The sequence below is a fragment of the Lynx canadensis genome, chromosome D3 (assembly GCF_007474595.2).
Source record: "Lynx canadensis isolate LIC74 chromosome D3, mLynCan4.pri.v2, whole genome shotgun sequence".
Classification (NCBI taxonomy): domain Eukaryota; kingdom Metazoa; phylum Chordata; class Mammalia; order Carnivora; family Felidae; genus Lynx; species Lynx canadensis.
The window spans coordinates 41,407,936-41,427,288 of record NC_044314.2 but is presented as its reverse complement, the minus strand read 5'-3'; the positions used below and the strand labels follow the sequence as shown (position 1 = coordinate 41,427,288).

The 19,353-nt window shown below is 37.0% G+C and overlaps 2 protein-coding genes across 5 annotated transcripts in view; one reads left to right on the top strand and one right to left on the bottom strand.

Moving 5' to 3' along the window:
* Window positions 1-19,353, bottom strand: part of DSC1 (desmocollin 1) — a 360,764-nt gene that overhangs the window by 177,275 nt on the left and 164,136 nt on the right. The gene's annotated exons all lie outside the window — the stretch shown is intronic.
* DSG1 (desmoglein 1) overlaps window positions 3,186-19,353 on the top strand; it is a 34,620-nt gene continuing 18,452 nt past the window's right edge. Inside the window, 6 exon segments of the mRNA XM_030336564.1 lie at window positions 3,186-3,233; window positions 12,722-12,757; window positions 13,013-13,144; window positions 14,575-14,730; window positions 16,816-16,960; window positions 18,815-18,981. Of these exon segments, the coding sequence (XP_030192424.1) occupies window positions 3,186-3,233; window positions 12,722-12,757; window positions 13,013-13,144; window positions 14,575-14,730; window positions 16,816-16,960; window positions 18,815-18,981 (684 nt within the window).

Here is a 19,353-nt window from a genome sequence, read left to right as displayed (position 1 = left end):
AATACAAACATTTTTTTATAGTATCCTTAATATAGTTACCTCAATTTCTCTATTTTTAAGATTTATTTTATTTCCCTTATTTTTTTAAACAATTTGTGGAGCTGATTAGGGTAATTTGACACATATATGAAAGCAGAGTTCCACATATGACATCAAAGCATATTTCATAGGGTTTCTCTGAAATATATGAATCCATGCTATGGGTATTATGTATATGAATGGGGATAGAATGGTCAGTTACTTTAATTAGGCTTAAGACATTCTAGATTCATAGAATCCATCACCTTTAGTGAAAGATGCTGATTATTTTGTCTTTCAAGAAGGTATTACAGTATCTCAAACTGTGAACAAATAGACAAAGTAGGCACTTAAGAAGACATTCTAGAGTTTGCAGTGCCTCATGAGAGAGAGGAAAATCCCTTCCCAGGAGAACTTTGATCCCTGTCAGAAAAATCTGTCAGCTTCTCAGGGAAATTCCAAATACAGAAATTACCCCAAATTTCGTAAAATTTCTAGAAACAAGAACTGTTGGTATATATGTGGTAACTCCCACACTAACCAATATTCAGATAGAAACAGGGTCTGGTGAGACCAGAAACCAACTTGTGTAGCAATGTTATGTGACAGTGTGATATGAAATCACAGATAAAGTGGCTGGAAGAAATAATTGAGAAAATGTGAATATAGAAATGGGAGGGGTTTGTGTTGACTGTGTTTTAGAGTATCTTAACTCATTGTCATCAAGAAATAGGATCACTAAGGAGGAAAAGGGACTGGGTAAACTCACATAACAAGAGTTCATAAAGGAAAGGGAAGCAAAAGGCATTAAATGGAAACTCAGAAAGCTAGAAGTCTCCCATATGAGAAAAGGAATATAGCAGATTTAATTAAAGGGAGTTAAATTTCTAAAGAACAAGCATTAAGGCTTAGGACGAGACAGAAGATAATAAAAGCAATGATGCTCTCACCTCTCTACACTGTGCAATATGTTAACCACTGGCCACATGTGGTTATTTAAACTTAAATTAGCTATTAAATGAAGTTAAAAATTCAGTCATATTAGCTACATCTCAAATGCTCAGTAGCCACAGATGGTTAGTGACTACTGCACTGGATAGCACAGATAGAGAACACTCCCTTCCACGTTTCAGAAAGTTCTATTAGACAACACCGTTCTAAGGAGATGAAGATAGTAGGAAAGAGGAAAAGGCAGGAATGTGAAGTGAAGAAGGAGGAATGATGATTCATAAACTCCCTTTCCTACTTGTGCTTAATGTTACTAGTTCTCATGGGACAGTCAGGATAGCCACTGCTCTGCAACATTAAGGTTCTGTCACACCTCCTCTCCAGAGAGCTGCTGGAGAGATCGCTGCCGACAAAGGCTCTAGGTGCCTGGGACTCTGGGAGTAGGGCTTTGAGTTAGGGGTGGAGCCAGGGTTGGGCCTGGGGAAAGGGCATTCAATGGATGAAGAGGGCCTGTGCATAGCCTAGCACCATGCCCAAAATTCAAGGTGGATAGAACATTCACTTGCCACCGAAAAGGTGAAAGAGAAGATCCTCTCATCTCTGGTGCTCAGCGAGTTTTCAGTCATTCACAGTCATACAGTCCTACTACTAATATCTTGCTCAGACTAAGTCATAGGTCAACACTCACATTCTATCTTACTCCCCTAAGAGAAATTTGGCCTGAGACTATTCCTCTTATTTCATTTATTCATAACGATCAATTCTTATCATTAGCATTCTTATTCACTGAAACTACATACAGGCATTGCGTTTCCTTCTCTCTAACCTCCATGAGGAATGGCATGAAATTTCAAACCACCAATGAGGGACCTTCTTTGCCACACATCTGTAGTGAAATGACTGCATTTGGTAGAGCCTCGGACCCTCAGAGATATCCTCTCTTTCTGAGATATGCTTTGTGTCTTTTTGACCATAATCAACATCTTCTCAGCTGGATCTTTTGTTCCACACTGCCATTTCAAGATTTCCCACCACTCACGATGTGTATGCTATACACTACCAGGTGAAGAGAGCATAACCCAAGAACACTTTCAGTGTTGCCCTGTGAGAGTCACTATTTTCATAAATTCCAGGGCTGCCTTCAGTCTCCCATTTGCATGTGTGGGCAGCCATTTCTTCAGTGTATTCCCCATGTTCTAATTGGCTCACTATCCAGATTCTTGGCTCTGTGCTTGGGACTCGTCATTGACTTTTCACCCACCTCACCTGCAGAGCAGCTCTCTCTGGATTTTCATTAGCATTTCAGGCAGTGATCTTCATTTGTAAAACTACTGACAAGATTTTAATTGGTGGTCTTGGTTTTTACATTTAATCTGGCTTAGAGATATTTTAAATTTTGTTTTGCTACATTTGATAAGGGCAGAACCTTAAAAAGGGAAAAGTACTTGAGGAGAGAAGACACTCGGTTAGAGAGAAAAGAGAGGCTTCCTGGACTCCAGCTGTCTGCTTAAAGGGAACTGTGACATATGCAGAGGACCTTATAACAGTAAGTATCATAGTTTTGCTTGTTTGGATTAACACTTTTTAAAAAAATCCTCACTCTTAACATCAGCAAATTTTCTGTTTCTTTTACAATAACTTAAAAAAATGACAATATTTTCTAACATCCACTGAAATGGAAAGTTTATGATTTTTGACTCTGACCTGAAGGTTCTTACTATTATTAGTCTGAACCAGATAATCCTTTTTGAATAATATCAGCATCCAGACTACACTTGCCTGTTTAAGAGAGAAGCTTAAACAGCTTATAAATAAAGCACAGGGAAAGCTCCTATCAAGTGTATAACTCTCCATACGTCTGATCATTTTAGATGCTTGACACTGAAAACCTTCATTAAAGAAGTGAATCTTCCAGCCCCACAGAGAGTTGCCTTTCAACTGGAAGAAGGGTGTGTCCCTAAGCTTTTACCTGGGAGCAATGATGATCTTGTCAAGCATTTCAGTGAGACCAGCCCAAGTTTTTAGGGTGGGGATCTAGACTGGTTATACGTACCTTCAGTTCTTCTCCCAGAGAAGGCAGAAACACCTCAAAGCCTGCATGTAAGAACATCTACTGAGAAATTATTTTAATCAGACAGCAGCTGAGTGGGGGAAAGAAAAAGAACAGAGAAGAACAAACAAAACTCCCTCGGTCTTGGATGTAAGAGAACCCAGCTGCAATGGACTGGCACTTTGTTAGAACAGCTGCAGTGCTGTTCATTTTTCTGGTAAGTGGATTCTGTTAAAAAAAAACCTCATAATCATGCTCATTGTGAACAAGTGAGAACTTTTTTTAGAAAGTGTTATTTAGTGTTATTTCTAACCTAAACCCATTAAAAGTTTATGTTAATGACAAGGTGATTTTATGAACTAGATGTTTAAATAGTGTTTCTCTCCTTAATTGAAGACTCGAGCATATTAATGCATCAGTGTCAACTCACCCTATCACATCTCTGATACTGAAGTCAGTGCTAAGTCATGCCGGGAAAATACTGAATTTGGGGAAGTCTCATCGCTGCTTGATAGCATTTGGTTGTTCAAATTCCTTTTTGCAGGGGGGCTCTTAAGCTAGTATCACAGGTGTGTCCTGATTTTTACCCTAAACATTTTTCCATTCTTTGGGTAACTCTGCTGGCAAATTCACTATAAAAATAGGATACATATAAATTAAAAAGCATAGCAATTTGCGACTGGCCTCACAATCCAAACTGTCTCATTGGTTCCAGATATGTTTGGGATTCATATCACTAATATCAAAAGCCCCACACTGCTAAGCTATGATTTATTTAAAACATTTTTTAATGTCAAAAACCATGACAATATGGGAGATTTGTAGATGATATAATAAGTGAAGGAATAGCTATAATTAAGGAGTGAGTATAATTATTATGATACTGGTTCTTACTACTGGAAAATCAGCAATGACTGTGATATGAAAGTTGTGTTTGATGGTCAGACAAATGTAATGAGATGTTTTATCACCGTCTCCCTTACACATCATTAATTTTCTCTTTTTAGAGATAATAAAGATAACACTGAGTTGCTGCATCCAATTTCACTTCTGTTGGGAATTTTAAAATCAGAGTCTTTCTCACAGGAAGGTTAATGTTATCCAAAGAGGCAAGTGCCAGGCAAATCACCCTCCAATTTGGCAGCATATAGTCCTGTGGGTCATATTTGTTTCTACTTGCTTAAGTTTTGAACTGGATTGTTGGGTTTCTACAATAACAAGTCAGACCTTTGATTCAAACATGCCGGTTGGTCTGAATTCAGTTTATTAAGTAAAAACGGTCATAGCAGTGGATTTGTTACGAATAAGCATCAATAAGCTGGTAGCTTTAGTTCCAAGCTGCCCTTCGAAGACTAGCCCTATTCCATGGAATTTTTAATAGATCTTTAGGATCAGTTAATATAATTTGGGGTGAGTAAGGATTAATGAGCACTTGTATAGGAGCATCTGTGTATTGCCGAGTAATCAAATGTTTTTATTTTTTGTTTATTTTTAAATTTTTGCTGGTGACTATTCATTTTTGAGAGACAGCGTGAGTGGGGGAGGGGCAGAGAGAGAGAGGGAGGCACAGAATCCGAAACAGGCTCCAGGCTCTGAGCTATCAGCACAGAGCCCAATGTGGGGCTCAAACTCATGAACTCTGAGATCATAACCTGAGCCGAAGTTGTATGCTTAACCGGCTGAGCCACTCAGGCGCCCCTCAAATATTTTTATTTTTAATTTCATTTAAATCTGATCCATTAAGGCCTATTACAGTTTAATTTGATTAGTTTATTCAGATGCTTATGTGCTTTCATTTAATGCATAATATACCTTATTTCTTTATTTTTATGATTATTTCTAATTAATTACATCCTATGAAACTCCTTTAAACAGTCATTCTCTAATTAGTCATTCTTCAGTAAAATGTATCATTTTATCAAAATCATGTATCCTCATTGACCTTTCTTCTTTGTAGAGACGTTTCTGGACATTTGTGCTTTATTTTCTGAATTTGGATAGTTTTGTTTTTTTCTTTGTGGATTGTTTGTTTGTTGCTATATTTTACCTTGGAATCAGTCACAAATTTCTCATTTGTCTTATGAGACGTATTTCTCAAAGAACTTACTGCATAATGAATTAAAACATTTCTTTTTCCTGTTTTTGTAACTTTTCTGGCAAAACATTTTGCTTTCTAGGGTTTGAAAAATCATAATTTATTCTTACTGCAGATTTTACCAGATGATCTGGATAAATATCCTTTGTAGTTATACAATCTATTTCTGCTACAAAATACTTTTTTTTTCCCCTGAAAATTAACTACTTGATAGCAAATTCTTCTACTTAGCTTATGGCTAGCCTCACTATGAATGTATGCTCTCACCGGAAAAAAAAAAAGAAAAAAAAAAAAGAAAGGAAAAAAATCTATGTGAGGTCTTTATTCTTCTCCACTCAAAGTCTAGAATAAGTAAAAATCTACAGTAGAGAGCATACTTAGGCAATTTTAAAAAGCTTTAAGACATTTTTTAATGTTTATTTATTTTTGAGAGAGACAGACTATGAGTGGGGGAGGGGCAGAGAGAGAGGGAGACAGAATCCAAAGCAGGCTCCAGGCTCTGAGCTGTCAGTACAAAGCGCAATGCAGGACTCGAACTCACAAACAGAGATCGTGACCCAAGCCGAAGTTGGACGCTTAACCGACTGAGCCACCTAGGTGCCCCAAAATCTTTAAGACGTTTAAACAGGCAATATATTTAATGCAAATCCATTTGTGAGCTGAGCAACCATCTGTTTATGTGTATTTTGCATAGTCTGTTTAATATACCTGAACGTTTTAGACCTTGTTCAGATTAGTGGGTTACATCAGGGAGAAGAAAGCTGATGAATCTGCTCTTACAACAAGCAAGACTGCCACACCACTATTCCATTATTTAGACAAGCCGCCTAGACAGGCAATGGCTTATACCTGTTAACATTCTGCAAGCCAAAGAAATGCTATTGACCCCTCATTTATTGTTCTTTCTTTTCTTTTTCCATGAAGTTAGTGCATTGTTGGGGGGGGGGGGGGGGGGAGGCATATGGAATATATTCTAGGCTAGAGAACAATGTTGCCTATGTACCAAACACAAGAGATCTCTGTGAATGGTTGTGACAATAAGAAAATGTATGGCAGAGCCACTGTAGGAAAGTAAAATAGAACCAGTAGACTTTCTATAGTTCTAATGATTTCTGAAAATTACTTGCAACTTTGCCAGATTCAATTAGTCAACACAAATCAATACAAATCTCAAGGTGTCAAATTCTATAGAGGCAAAACTTCTGCAACTCACACTCAAAGAACAAGTAAGCCTATCTTTATCAATTACCAAGAATAACCCAATTTGCACAGCTTATAATAACAGCCTGGCTGCTGCTCTTTCCATGGTTACTATTTCCTTTCAAAAGAAAACCTCTGACCACCTGATAACCCTGCTCCACAATTTGAACTTAGCTGAAATCATTTGGAATATAAGCAGGAGTTTTTCAGAGTATTTCTCAGCACAGGCTAAAATACACAGAAAACAATACATATTTTATTACATAGTTCATCAACTTATTTGAACTGGACATCTTCAATTCCCGTAATTGTGTTCACTGATGCATAAAGCAAGAGAAGGATTAACAAACTAGTACAGACCAAACAGAAGACAAGCAAAAGAGAGGATTCTTCATGCTTTCTTGTGCATATAGTGATTTACAGTGATATATATTATAGATAATTGTACATCAGTAAAATATTTTATAGAAGATGGAAATATTTCTGTTCACCTGCTCAGTAAGATTTACAAATTCTATTTAAGGAAAATAATTTCCATTTACACAGTGTTCTTGACTGTGGATTTAGGATCAGAGTCTTCTTGTACCTTTGTGAAAACAGGGACTACAGGGGCGCCTGGGTGGCGCAGTCGGTTAAGCGTCCGACTTCAGCCAGGTCACGATCTTGCGGTCCGTGAGTTCGAGCCCCGCGTCAGGCTCTGGGCTGATGGCTCAGAGCCTGGAGCCTGCTTCCAATTCTGTGTCTCCCTCTCTCTCTGCCCCTCCCCCGTTCATGCTCTGTCTCTGTCTGTCCCAAAAATAAATAAACGTTGAAAAAAAAAAAAAAGAAAACAGGGACTACAAATTTATCATCATTTAATTAGTTTGAGTTGCCAGAGAAGATAAACATTTTGCCATGCCTGATTTAGGTAACAGAAGAACCTGAAGCACCGAGAATGCCGTCTCAATAAATTTGAAGGTTTGGCCCGCAAGGGACAAGATCCACCTATTTAATAAGTCTTATGAATATAGAAAAAAACACTCTTGTGTATACCCAGAGTACTTAGTTTCTGATAACTCTGTCCACTCTACATTCTTCAAGGACATTGGTGCTGAGTATTCCCATGTCCAAACACGCATTGCCTAACGAAAAGGCAGAAAGTATGCTCATCACTGTAGTTATTTATTATGCTTCCATCAGTGAGGGAACGCCCTTGCAGAGTGCTGGGACAGGCCACTCTTGTTGGTTATGCTTGCTATGCAAATTCCTTTAATGGATTTAGGCAGGTCGAATTAGTTTAAGTGCCATTGGCTGCTGATTTATATTCTCAATTGGTCTAGGAGAATAGGGTGCAGCCTTTTATACTTGCCTAATGAAAAACCACATCTCCACAAATTAATGGCTGCCTGTTGCTCATAAAACTACCTGACTGTAAGTTATTTGAGGGCAGATTCTGTGTCTGATTTACTTTTGGATCCTTCATAGTGCCCTTGCACCATAATGCAAGATTGCTCAACAGACGTTCAATTACACAAAGCAAGAGCATCCAAAGGCATTTGTGGGATAATTGATATTTTTCTTTCCCTACACATTCCAAAAAAATCAAGAAATTAAACATGGAAACAATCAGGTTGAATTCCCCCAACACTTATTTCTATGGTGTTTTATTACATTTACTTTACATTTCACCTAAAGTTTACTATCGTATTTTTAGAGCTTATGCCCTTTAAAAGACTTAATCCAGCCTTGGATCCCCATAATATACATTCGATACAAATTTGTCAAATAAATAAATAAACCAATGAACAAATAAGAGAAATCAACCTATCAAGGTGTTGTCAACTCCAAACTGATAGTAATACAAAGACACAAGAGGAGGTTTTTCGAAAGAAGCAAATTATTATATTTTAGCTTTGTCTCACGTTCATCCTTGGGATGTAATATACAGTTATCCAATACATTAGCAGTTCATACTTAATGACTAACAAGTGGCTGTGGAAGACAACCTCCCAATTATTATATATGAGAGGTTTCCTTGTAGAAATCACTTAATACTTTCAAGACCATTTTATTATTTGCAAAGAAATGTAAACCTCACTATCAAAAGAAGAAAACTAAAAATGTATTCATTTCTAAGTGAATTTCCATCGCAAGCCTCCACAGCGCATATTTCCAATTTATTTAGGAATCCAAAGTACTCTGACAGAAAACCACCTTATCCTTACTGTATGGACAAGGTCTAGATCAATCAGACGATTTTCTTTAACTTCCTCTCATAGTCTATTGATTTTAATCTCTGATCTTTTCTCTTCCTTCGTCTCTTCCTTCGTCTGTGTTCAGAGCCCTTTTTTTTGCCTATTCCCTCCTGCTCTCTCCATTACCCTTCTACCAACTAATTTATTTTTGAACCTCTCTCTCAAATCAAAATCTATTTTCTTCACCTTCAAAAATCCATTTCTCCCTCTCCCAGAATATTTCCTTGGACACCACATCTAATTCTATGATACCATTTTTGTTTCCTTTTATAAACAAATCACCCAGGAAAGTGGCCATCTTTACGTTCTCTTCCCCTCCATCTTATTCCCTAATCCTTTCAGTCAGGAGGGACCTGTTCCATCCAGCCGGAAGGATTCTCCTGAAGGTCACAGGCATTCTCAGGATCCACTTTGCTCAAGTCTTTTATGCCACCTGACACTTGTTCACATCCGATCTCTCCTTCATTTCTCTCTTCCTTTGACATCTGTGACACTGCATTATATTTTCTTCCCATTTCTTTGGCTACTTCTCTTCTCTTTTCCTTTGTCACTTGTTTCTGTCACTGTTCCCTATTCCATCAATGTAGGAATTCCCCTAGTTTCACGCTCAGCCACAGGCTGTTTCTTTGTTGTATTTCCTCCTTTGGGTCTTCAAATTCTCCCATGATTTAAACTGCCCTACCCAAGCAGATGTCCCTCAAATCTGTGTATGAGGCCTGAACTACTGTTCATGGTGCTGATACGTATATCAAATTGCTAAGCACCTTCATCCGGCCATTTCTCTAGCATCTCAAAATCAATGTATTCTAACCTGATAAATTCTGCAACTGCCTTGCCCCTCATCTCTTGGTTTAAAATGGCCATCATTTGGGTGGGGGCGGCGCCTGGTGGCTCTGTCAGTTGAGTGTCCGACTTCAGCTCAGGCCATGGTCTTGCAGTTTGTGAGTTCGAGCCCCGTGTCAGGCTCTGTGCTAACAAACAGCTCAGAGCCTGGAGCCTGCTTCAGATTCTGTATCTCTCTCTCTCCCCCTCCCCTGCTCATGCTCTGCCTCTCTCTGTCTCTTAAAATAAATAAATGTTAAAAAAAATTTTTTTTAAATGGCCATCATTTGAGCTTCTTCCTTCTCTTGACTCTCAGACCTTGTCAAATTCAACCGTGTGGAATCTCTCTCTTGATCTTTCTGGTCCGTTACCACTGCCACTGCTCCTATTCGGCTTCCCCTCTTCCTCATCTCTGGCCTGATTTGATGTGGAACACTCCACTGCTTGTGGCCTATAATCCTGTCTCTTGCCACCACCTGTGGTCAGAGTAATCTTTTAAACCCACAATTTTATCATGGCTTTTCCGTGATCAAAAAACTTTGATATTTTCCAACTGCACACAGAGATTTAGTGTTAGAACTGGAAAGGTAACTGTATATAATTTAGTCTACCCCTGTCATTTTAAAAATGAGAAAACTAAGGCTTAGAGAATTTGGGAAGTACATTGAAAGCTTTCTGACTCTACCAAGTGCTCTTTTTATCTCATTATTTTGCCTTTGAACATCCAGTAGTGACTTCGTTTCAGCATTTATTCTAGACACTGAGCAAAAGACAATAAGGCTATGTCAACACAACATATTTTTAAGCAGACTTGGCAGTTTTTTAATTACTGATTCAATTGGGAGGCTGACACTATGGTGAAACCTACTTGGTCTTCTGCCTAAATTGCCTCTCATGGGAAAAAGAATGACCCAGCTTCATAAAGTTGGAAGGTTTGTTAGTCATCTGGCATAGTTCTCCAAAACAAACAGTAGGCTCTGACACTGCAGTGTGGTCAGGGAAGTGCAAGACAGATAACAGATGCCTACACACTTCTGTAGCTATGAAGAAACGGCTTGCAAATAGACAAATAAGGCATCTCCACACCCCCATTCCACACCCACAAATGAGAGAGAAAAGAGTGCCCATGAGTTCACAGGTAGCAAAAAGTAACATCATCTTAATTCTGCACCCGCGAGGGACTCTATACTAACTTTTCAGTTACTTGTCCAAACCATTTGGGCCATCTACTTTTCTCTGCCCAGAATCACTATTATTAGTGTTATTATTATACATAAATATTCCTAATCATAAGGCTAATATGAGATTAGATTAAAATCAGAATGTTTTGACTTCTCAAAGTTGTAACGTCAATTCTTTGCAGTATGTTGTATTTAGTAATTTAGTTGGAACAGGCTATCTTATATTTTATTGTAAAACCCACACCTCAAGCACAAATTTACGCTGAATTGTTGTGGAGGGAATTTAGCCATAAATTAATGTCCAAAACTCAATTTCCTCATCTGTAAAATAGAGATAATTAAATTATAGTACTGACCACATGTATTTCTGAAGATTGAATGCATGGATTTCTCTAAATATGTTGTCTAGTAATTAGTCACCATTCAGTGAATTGTAACAGTGATAGTAATAATCAACATTAAAAATAATACACAATGAATATATCAGTCCTATAAAAAATTATCTCTTTACACTACTCTTATTAACCAAAAAATACATATTTTCCTGAAGTATCATTTATAGTAATTTTTAACAACAGGTACTTAGAAAGCAAAATTTTATTTTTATCTACTGGTGAGACTGAAACTATAAAAAGTAATTTACTATATTTTAAAAATACTATTATTAGTATATTATAATACAGCTATAATTTCTTTTATCAATGATACAGATGAAATCTAATCGTGATAATAATTTTCATACTTTGCAATTCTGAAAAAATTGAAATAGAAGTTGAAAATTTCTTATTTAGAGAGAAATAAACACAAGGGTTTACACCAACTTTAATGACTCTAAGTGCAAGTTAAAACTTAATAAATGCAACTAGCCTTCAAATACACTAAGTTTTTAGATAGGTATTTTACTATGTCTTAAGTATATTGACATATTAAACTTAATATATAAGTGTCTGTCTTTTTAGAAATGTTTTAGGGTTTTAGAGAAAAGCAATTTAAATTATCCTGATCTTTCACTTACAAATCATATGTAACGATTGAGGCCAGAGCCAAAATGAGGCAGAGCTCTGCCTGAGTAGTTGTTTGTTGGACAGGGAAATTGCTTAAATCTGAAGAAGAGACTAATGGAAACTGCTACCCACTAATTTGTCCCCAAATGCCTGCAATTTCTTCTTGCTATGGGAGGATGCATTTATATCACTTCTTCTTCTTTTTTTTTTTTTTTTTTTTTTTTTTAGTGTTAGCATGAAACATCAAACAGGAACTCATTTTACAGAGGAAAGAAATTCTTTGCTTTTATCGTAGGCCTATTTATTCTCATATCTCAAAGCAAATATACCATCTTAAGACTTTCAAAAACACTGGAGGGGCACCTGGGTGGCTCAGTCGGTTAAGCTTCCTTGGCTCAGGTCATGATCTCACTGTCTGTGAGTTCGAGCCCCACGTTGGGCTCTGTGCTGACAGCTCAGAGCCTGGAGCCCGCTTCAGATTCTCTGTCTCCCTCTCTCTCTGCCCCTCCCCTGCTCATGCTCTCTCTCTCTCTCTCTCTCTGTCTCTCCCAAAAATAAATAAAGACTTTTTTAAAAATAAAAAATAAATAAAAAAAAAACACTCGAAAATCTCCCATTTAGGATTAGCAGGTGAAGGAGCAAATATTCTGAAACTTTTCAGATACTTCTTGTTTCATATCCTTTCTTCACTCCAAAACATTTTTTTTTCTATTCCATCTATGACTAGTCAGATCCTGAAACTATAGTCAAAAGTTTAAGTATCATACCTTACTGTTGAATATCACTGAACAGCATTAGAGTATCTCTAGCTTTTCAGGCACAAGATTTACTAAGAAAGCCTAAATTTCCAACGCTCACTCCTCCTGGGTTCAATGTCCTAGCTCATATGATAATGAGTATCTGCGTAGGTGAAGAATGAAAAAGAGGTTAAAAAATAAAAGAAATTAAAAAGAAGAAAAGCATAACCGAAAAGTAAAAACAAAATGAAAAGGAATCCACAGTATCATCACGAGACCTGAGAGTTAAGAAAGATCCATCTGCTATCCAGAATGATAAAATAATTCTAATGACTCACAAGACTTGTTTGATTTTTTTAAATGATTGGATAACATGAATTATAAGGCACTTAATTAAAAATTAACTGTTGTGATTATACTGTTTTCTTATAGGTGGTGGTGGAAGTTAACAGTGAATTTCGAATCCAGGTAATATACAGCAAATCTATTTTTTTCCAAATTAAAAATTGAGAAAATTGTTTGGGAATCACAACATATTTTCCAAAGAAAATTCACCCGTATAAGTAAAATGAATGTTATGCTAAAATTAATAGATTGTCAAAAATTTTTCCCAATTAAACATTCTCTCTGACATTACAATACCCTCTCCTCCAAAACCTTCAGCGGAATGAGAATTCTGAATAAAAGTTAATAGATACTACTACTTTATCCTGCCCATTCAAGGTAAGAGATTACAACACCAAAAATGGCACCATCAAGTGGCATTCAATCAGGAGGCAAAAACGTGAATGGATCAAGTTCGCTGCAGCCTGTCGTGAAGGTGAAGACAATTCAAAGAGGAACCCGATTGCCAAAGTAAGTATCCACCCCAAAGCATAGAATCGAAAGTCAGAATGGATGGGGTGGTTAAAGCTCAAAAGAAAATGCCTTTTAAATATTTTATGAATATAAATCACCAAGAAGTGATAACACAAAACAGAATTATAGTCACTTAGATTATGAAAACTGAACCACTAAAAGGATAAATTAAGAAATTTAGGCACATGGGTAAACAAACATTGACTAACCTCATTGGTAAAATAAATACAAGTGACCATATGTTATCCCAAATTCTAGGTAGAAAAATAAAGTGATTTAAATTTTTTTTTAACATTTTTTATTTATTTTGAGAGGCAGAGAGAGACAGAGCACGAGCAGGGGTGGGGCAGAGAGACAGGGAGACACAGAATCGGAAGCAGGCTCCAGGCTCTGAGTTGTCAGCACAGAGCCCCAAGTGGGGTTTAAACCCATGAACCATGAGATCATGACCTGAGCCAAAATCAGTCACTTAACTGACTGAGCCACAATGCGCCCCCAAAAATATAGTGATTTAAATAATGAATTTAACACTCAGCATACTCAGAGGGACTATTTCAATGTGTATTCTTTCTGCCTTGATTGATTAGAATTGAATACCTACTTTTGGCTTTTTAAGTAAGAATTCACAATGTACTCTCTTTCATATTCTCTTGTATATCTTCCTTTGTACAAAGACACACACACACACACACTCATAAATACATCCCCACACACAGATTCACAGACAAAAATATATATACATACATAAACACATATACAAATATACACACATTCAGATAGATATACAGACTCCCCAGTTAGAGTTGCATAGAATCCTATAATATTTTATTTCAAAGAAAGAATCCCAGTTTCTACAAGTCATTTATTTGGGATGATCTCCTTACTTTTTTGATATCACATCCTCCCCATTTTCAGAATTAAGAACTTCTACAAAGCGTCAGATAACTCTTGTTACCTACATAAATCTACTTCAAATTCTCTTCTGAAACTTTACATTTAAAAAACATTTTGAATCAGGAGACCAAAGTTATATGATGAAAACATTGCTAAACTCCTTGAGAGGGCAAGGAGTTCCCTACTCTAGAGCCAGTGCTAGCACAGAACCTGAAAATAACACAGACAATTGTAAATGTTGAATAAATGAACGAATGAATGAATGAATGGTGACTGCATAGTCCTGCATTTATTAAGGTGATATTTTATTATTTTCTTATTTGGTAGAAATGGAATTGAATTTCTTTTATTACACTGCCAGTTATTATGGAAAATACTATAGCTATAACTAGAAAAATATCTATTTCCAGCATTTCCCAGAAGAAAACAGGTACTCACATTCAATAGTTCTTGGGAAAGATGGCTGTTGTTTATCAAACGTAACACTTTTCTATTTGCTCTCTGTAATATTTTCACCTGTGCTCTCTCTGCAGATTCACTCAGATTGTGCTGCAAACCAGCAAGTTACATACCGCATCTCTGGAGTAGGAATTGATCAGCCACCTTATGGAATCTTCATTATTAACCAAAAAACTGGTGAAATTAATATAACATCCATAGTTGATCGAGAGGTCACCCCTTTTTTCATTGTAAGTGGGCTCCATGTAATACATACGTTCAGGCTCAAATTATTTTTGGAATACCTTAAGCTCAGATCATTTGATTTGATTTCAGGAATCCCAATATGAGACATTTTTGATTGTCTCAGTTCATGAGCATCTCATGACCCAACGGAACCAAAGTAAGATTAGGAGAAACGCCTTTATAAAATGCCTTACCAAAAATGTTAGCCTCTGGTCTGTCTCCAGTGGCAAGCTAGAATATTTGTTTGGGAGGGCAAGTACCTAACTCTTACTCCTTTTTTTTAAAATATTTTTTAATATTTTTATTTATTCTTGAGAGAGAGCAAGACAGAATGAGAGCAGGGGAGGGACAGAGAGAGAGGGAGACACAGAATCCGAAGCAGGCTCCAGGCTCTGGGCTGTCAGCACAGAGCCCGACGCGGGATTGAACTCACAAACTATGAGACGTGACCGGAGCTTGAGTCAGACGCTTAACTGACTGAGCCACCCAGGTGCCCCCTTATTTCTTTTTCTTTAATTCAGTTGAGAATAATTGCTTCTCTTTTAACTCCAATCCTGAGAGATTATTTTTGAGTTACTAAGGGAGCCTTTTCTGAATAAACATACTTTATTATAAATTCACATTGCTCAGTCTCACCTGAGCTCAGAACGTGCTTTGGAAATATTCTAATCCATCCTTAACTGAATCACACTTCCATTCTTGAGAGTGGCTGGGACAAAAGTCCAAACCCTCTGCCTCATTTGCACTTTAAGCAGCTGACCTGATGACCAACTTGGCTAAAAAGTGTGAAGCCTTCTGTCAAACATTCCCACAATTAAATCTCTCTCCCCCAGCTCAGAAATGTTCTGCATTAAATCCAAAAATAAAATTAATTTTCTGCTTTTTCCCCAGAGTTTATCCCCAAGATATCCATTGTTCCATAATTATCTGTTTCTTCAAGAACCTTATTCTATCAACTTTGTTTTCATCTCTCTTCTGCTTTCTCCATTGGCTGCTTCCATGTCCATTTATCATCATGATCAACACTTGTTAATACTTAAAATAAAAAGGAAATAAAGAAAACCTTCCTTGATCTTGTAAGCTCGCTCGGTTAAAGCCCCTTCGATCCAGGGGTGCCTGGGGTCCAACTTGATTTCTGCTCAGGTCATGATCTCACGGCTTGTGAGATCGAGACCCACAAGGGGCTCTGTGCTGTCAGTGCTGAGACTGCTTGGGATTCTCTCTCTCCCTCTGTCTGCCCCTCCCCCACTCGTGCTCCCTTGCACTCTGTCTCTCTCTCAAAATAAATAAATAAACATTAAAAAATCCCCATCAACCCATATGCCCAAACACCTTCAAATAGTAATGGATGTTTGTGCTTTCAGTCACGCTGCCTGTTTGTACTCCTTGGGCTATTTCAATTCCTTAGCCTTCTATTCCAAATCTATACTCTGCCTTACCTCTGACAATGTTTACTCACAAAACCTCTGAGTCACCATGCCAACCTATTAGCTTTTCTTGAAGCACAATGCATTTTTATATGATATACCACATGGGTAAAATAGCATCCATTATACTTATGTACACATCATATATGAGTAATAACAATAACAGCAGCAACAATAATAATACAGACACCCACATAGTCACCACTTAAGCTTACCGAATACTCCCTTTCTTTGATGCCTCCTTTACCCCATCCTCAAAGCCAATAGCCCTGACTCCTAATTTCAAATAATGCATTTTCATTACTCTGCTTCTTTCCTCACATAAAACCCTTTGCTTGGAACATCTTGCCAATTCCCAGTTCCACTTGCTGAAATTCTCCTTCAAGATCTCTCTCAATAATTACATCCCCCTATAATGTTACAGTATGCTAAGTCTTCTTCTAAATAACTTATCACGTTACCTTTTCTCAAATGGTATTTTGAGTTTGTGTTTGCCTCCCCTTATTGATTCTAACTACTGCTTGCATCTACCTTCTGTAGCAAATAATAGGTCTTATTTTTTTTTTTTTTGGTTACCCACAACACCTAGCATAGTGCCCAAACAAAATAAAAACTTAATACGTATCTGTTGCGCCAAATAATTATTCTTATCTTCTCCCCTAGATCTATTGCCGGGCTCTGAATTCCCTGGGTCAAGATTTAGAGAGGCCTCTCGAGCTCAGAGTCAGGGTTTTGGATATAAATGACAACCCTCCAGTATTTTCTATGTCTACTTTTCTGGGACAAATAGAAGAAAATTCTAATGCAAGTAAGTAATTCATTTTATGAAGTAAACAAGAATATACTGACTTCCAGATCACTCTTCACAGCCAAGCAACGAGAGGCCAAACTATGTGAAGGTACTACATCATTATGAATGTAAAAGATTAAGTATAGAAAAGCAACCAGAACAGAAAAGCACAAGAAGTCTCCATAATGGCTTCCCTTTAACTATGGAAGTAGCTCCAATCTGGCACACACAAGGAACAACTCCAAAAAAATGAGAAGGGTCTTCTCATGTAACTCACGCACCAGCTCAGTTGTAGACCCCTCGGGAGAAATCCCAAAAGTACTTTGTACGGTGGTGGCAAGGGCACTGGGAGAATTTAGCCTCCCAGCCCAGCTGTTCTGAAGGGCAAATCTCATCCACTTCTGTTCATGCTGACTTTTTTTTTTTTTTTTTTTTGTTAACCTACTTTCAAGTCGTTAGTAGAAATCACTTCCAGGCCATCTATTTTGTGACCACAATCTTCAAGAGTTTTTGTTGACAGTAAATAAACACAAAGCAAAACTTGTTTTCCCTTTTTATATATGATGTCATAAATATAGGTTTTCCTTGCTTTTTACTCAAATTACTTATTTTATGTGTTTGGAATGTACTATAACCTTAACCTTGTTTGCCCCCCCTATGCATAGTGAAAGCTGATGGTCCCAAGTGGTGTTAGTTAAGGGGCACCAGAAAACCTATAAACTTGGTAGAGCATTTATTTGTAAGAGTTTTGACTATCTGAAGGTATAATGTCCTCCTCATGGATTACTGTAAATGGCAACATTTTAACTGCCAAATATTGAGTCACTTGGGAAAGTTAACTGTCTAGCACACCAGTGAAGATTGTCCTAAATATATTTAAAACAGCAGTGATGATTTCTCATTTAAATTCAAAACTTCAACTCACCATAGTTACTTTTGACCTTTGAGTGGTATAATTTACTATAAATTCCAAAAATCCTTACAGTGTACTTTTATTTATTAAAATACTATACGTATACTTTGAATAGGTATCCCTTGTAAAATATCATTCTAAAAATGTTTGTTGTAAAAATTCACACAATATAGAAAAGAAAAATGGAATCGAAATCCACTGTTTGTTTTTCTTAGTACCATTCTTGAGAGGCAAGTGCGTGTGTGTGCAGACAGTGAGAAGGGAGATATCTCTTGCATTTGTGTTTATAGACAAGGCACTTGTGCTAAAAAAGACTGAATGTAAAGAAGAATTCTAGCTCATGAACACTGGCAGCTTTTCATTCTCTAGTGTCCTTCATCAAAACTGTTTATAAGATTCACGGCAAAGATAAGGGATAAGACAAAGTATGTAGTTAAGCATCTCTTTAAACCTATTTGTTACCTACCGCTTCACTAAGGACCATGCAAAACAGAACTCAGCCAATGGGAACTTCCTATAATTTTTTCTCATTAAACCGTTTAATTCTCTCATGAACACAGTACTATTATCATCCCCATTTATAGAGGTGGACACTGAAGCCAAGATTATATAGCTAGTAAGTTCTATAGTTGGGAAAAAGTTGGTCTGGCCTTGATATCATTTGTTTCACCACAGTAGGCTTTAAAAAAAGGGATAATACTAGAACATGAAAAGGAAACACAGAATAAAACATATCTTTGTTTTCTAACTGTCAGAAATGTGTAAGTTCCTGGGAAAATGTGATCTTTTTGTATAGGCAAAAGTTTAGAAAGGAGCTAAGCTGTTGAAGTAGACAGGGAAAATGGTAGAGCATACCTTATATGGACCAACCAACTTTAACACTTGTTAAAAAAGCAATATACTGTATTATAACAAAAATGCAAACTGTCCATTCCCAACCAATTTTTCTTGATTTCTAGATACACTGGTGATGAGACTCAATGCTACTGATGCAGATGAACCAAATAATTTGAACTCAAAAATAGCCTTCAAGATCATAAGACAGGAACCTTCTGATTCACCAATGTTTATTATCAATAGAAACACTGGAGAAATTCGAACAATGAATAATTTTCTAGACAGAGAGGTAATATTCTTTTTCTTTGATTGGTTTGTTAGTTTCCAAGGAAGTGACTCTAAGAAGAAAAGAAAGCAATATGTTTAAATTTTCACGTAATGGTAATGGTATAACAAATATCTTCAAAATGAAAAAAACGAGAATTCCACAAATACATTTTAAACTGTCACTTTTCATTCAATCCTACCTAAGAATTACCTCAATTTAAGACAACTAGATTCTGAAAGTACATGAGAATATCCATAAGGCAGAGGCAAAGGCTCTATTTTTTTCCATTTTTTAACGTTTATTTATTTTTGAGGGACAGAGCATGAGTGGGGGAGGAGCAGAGAGAGAGGGAGACACAGAATCCAAAGCAGGCTCCAGGCTCTGAGCTGCCAG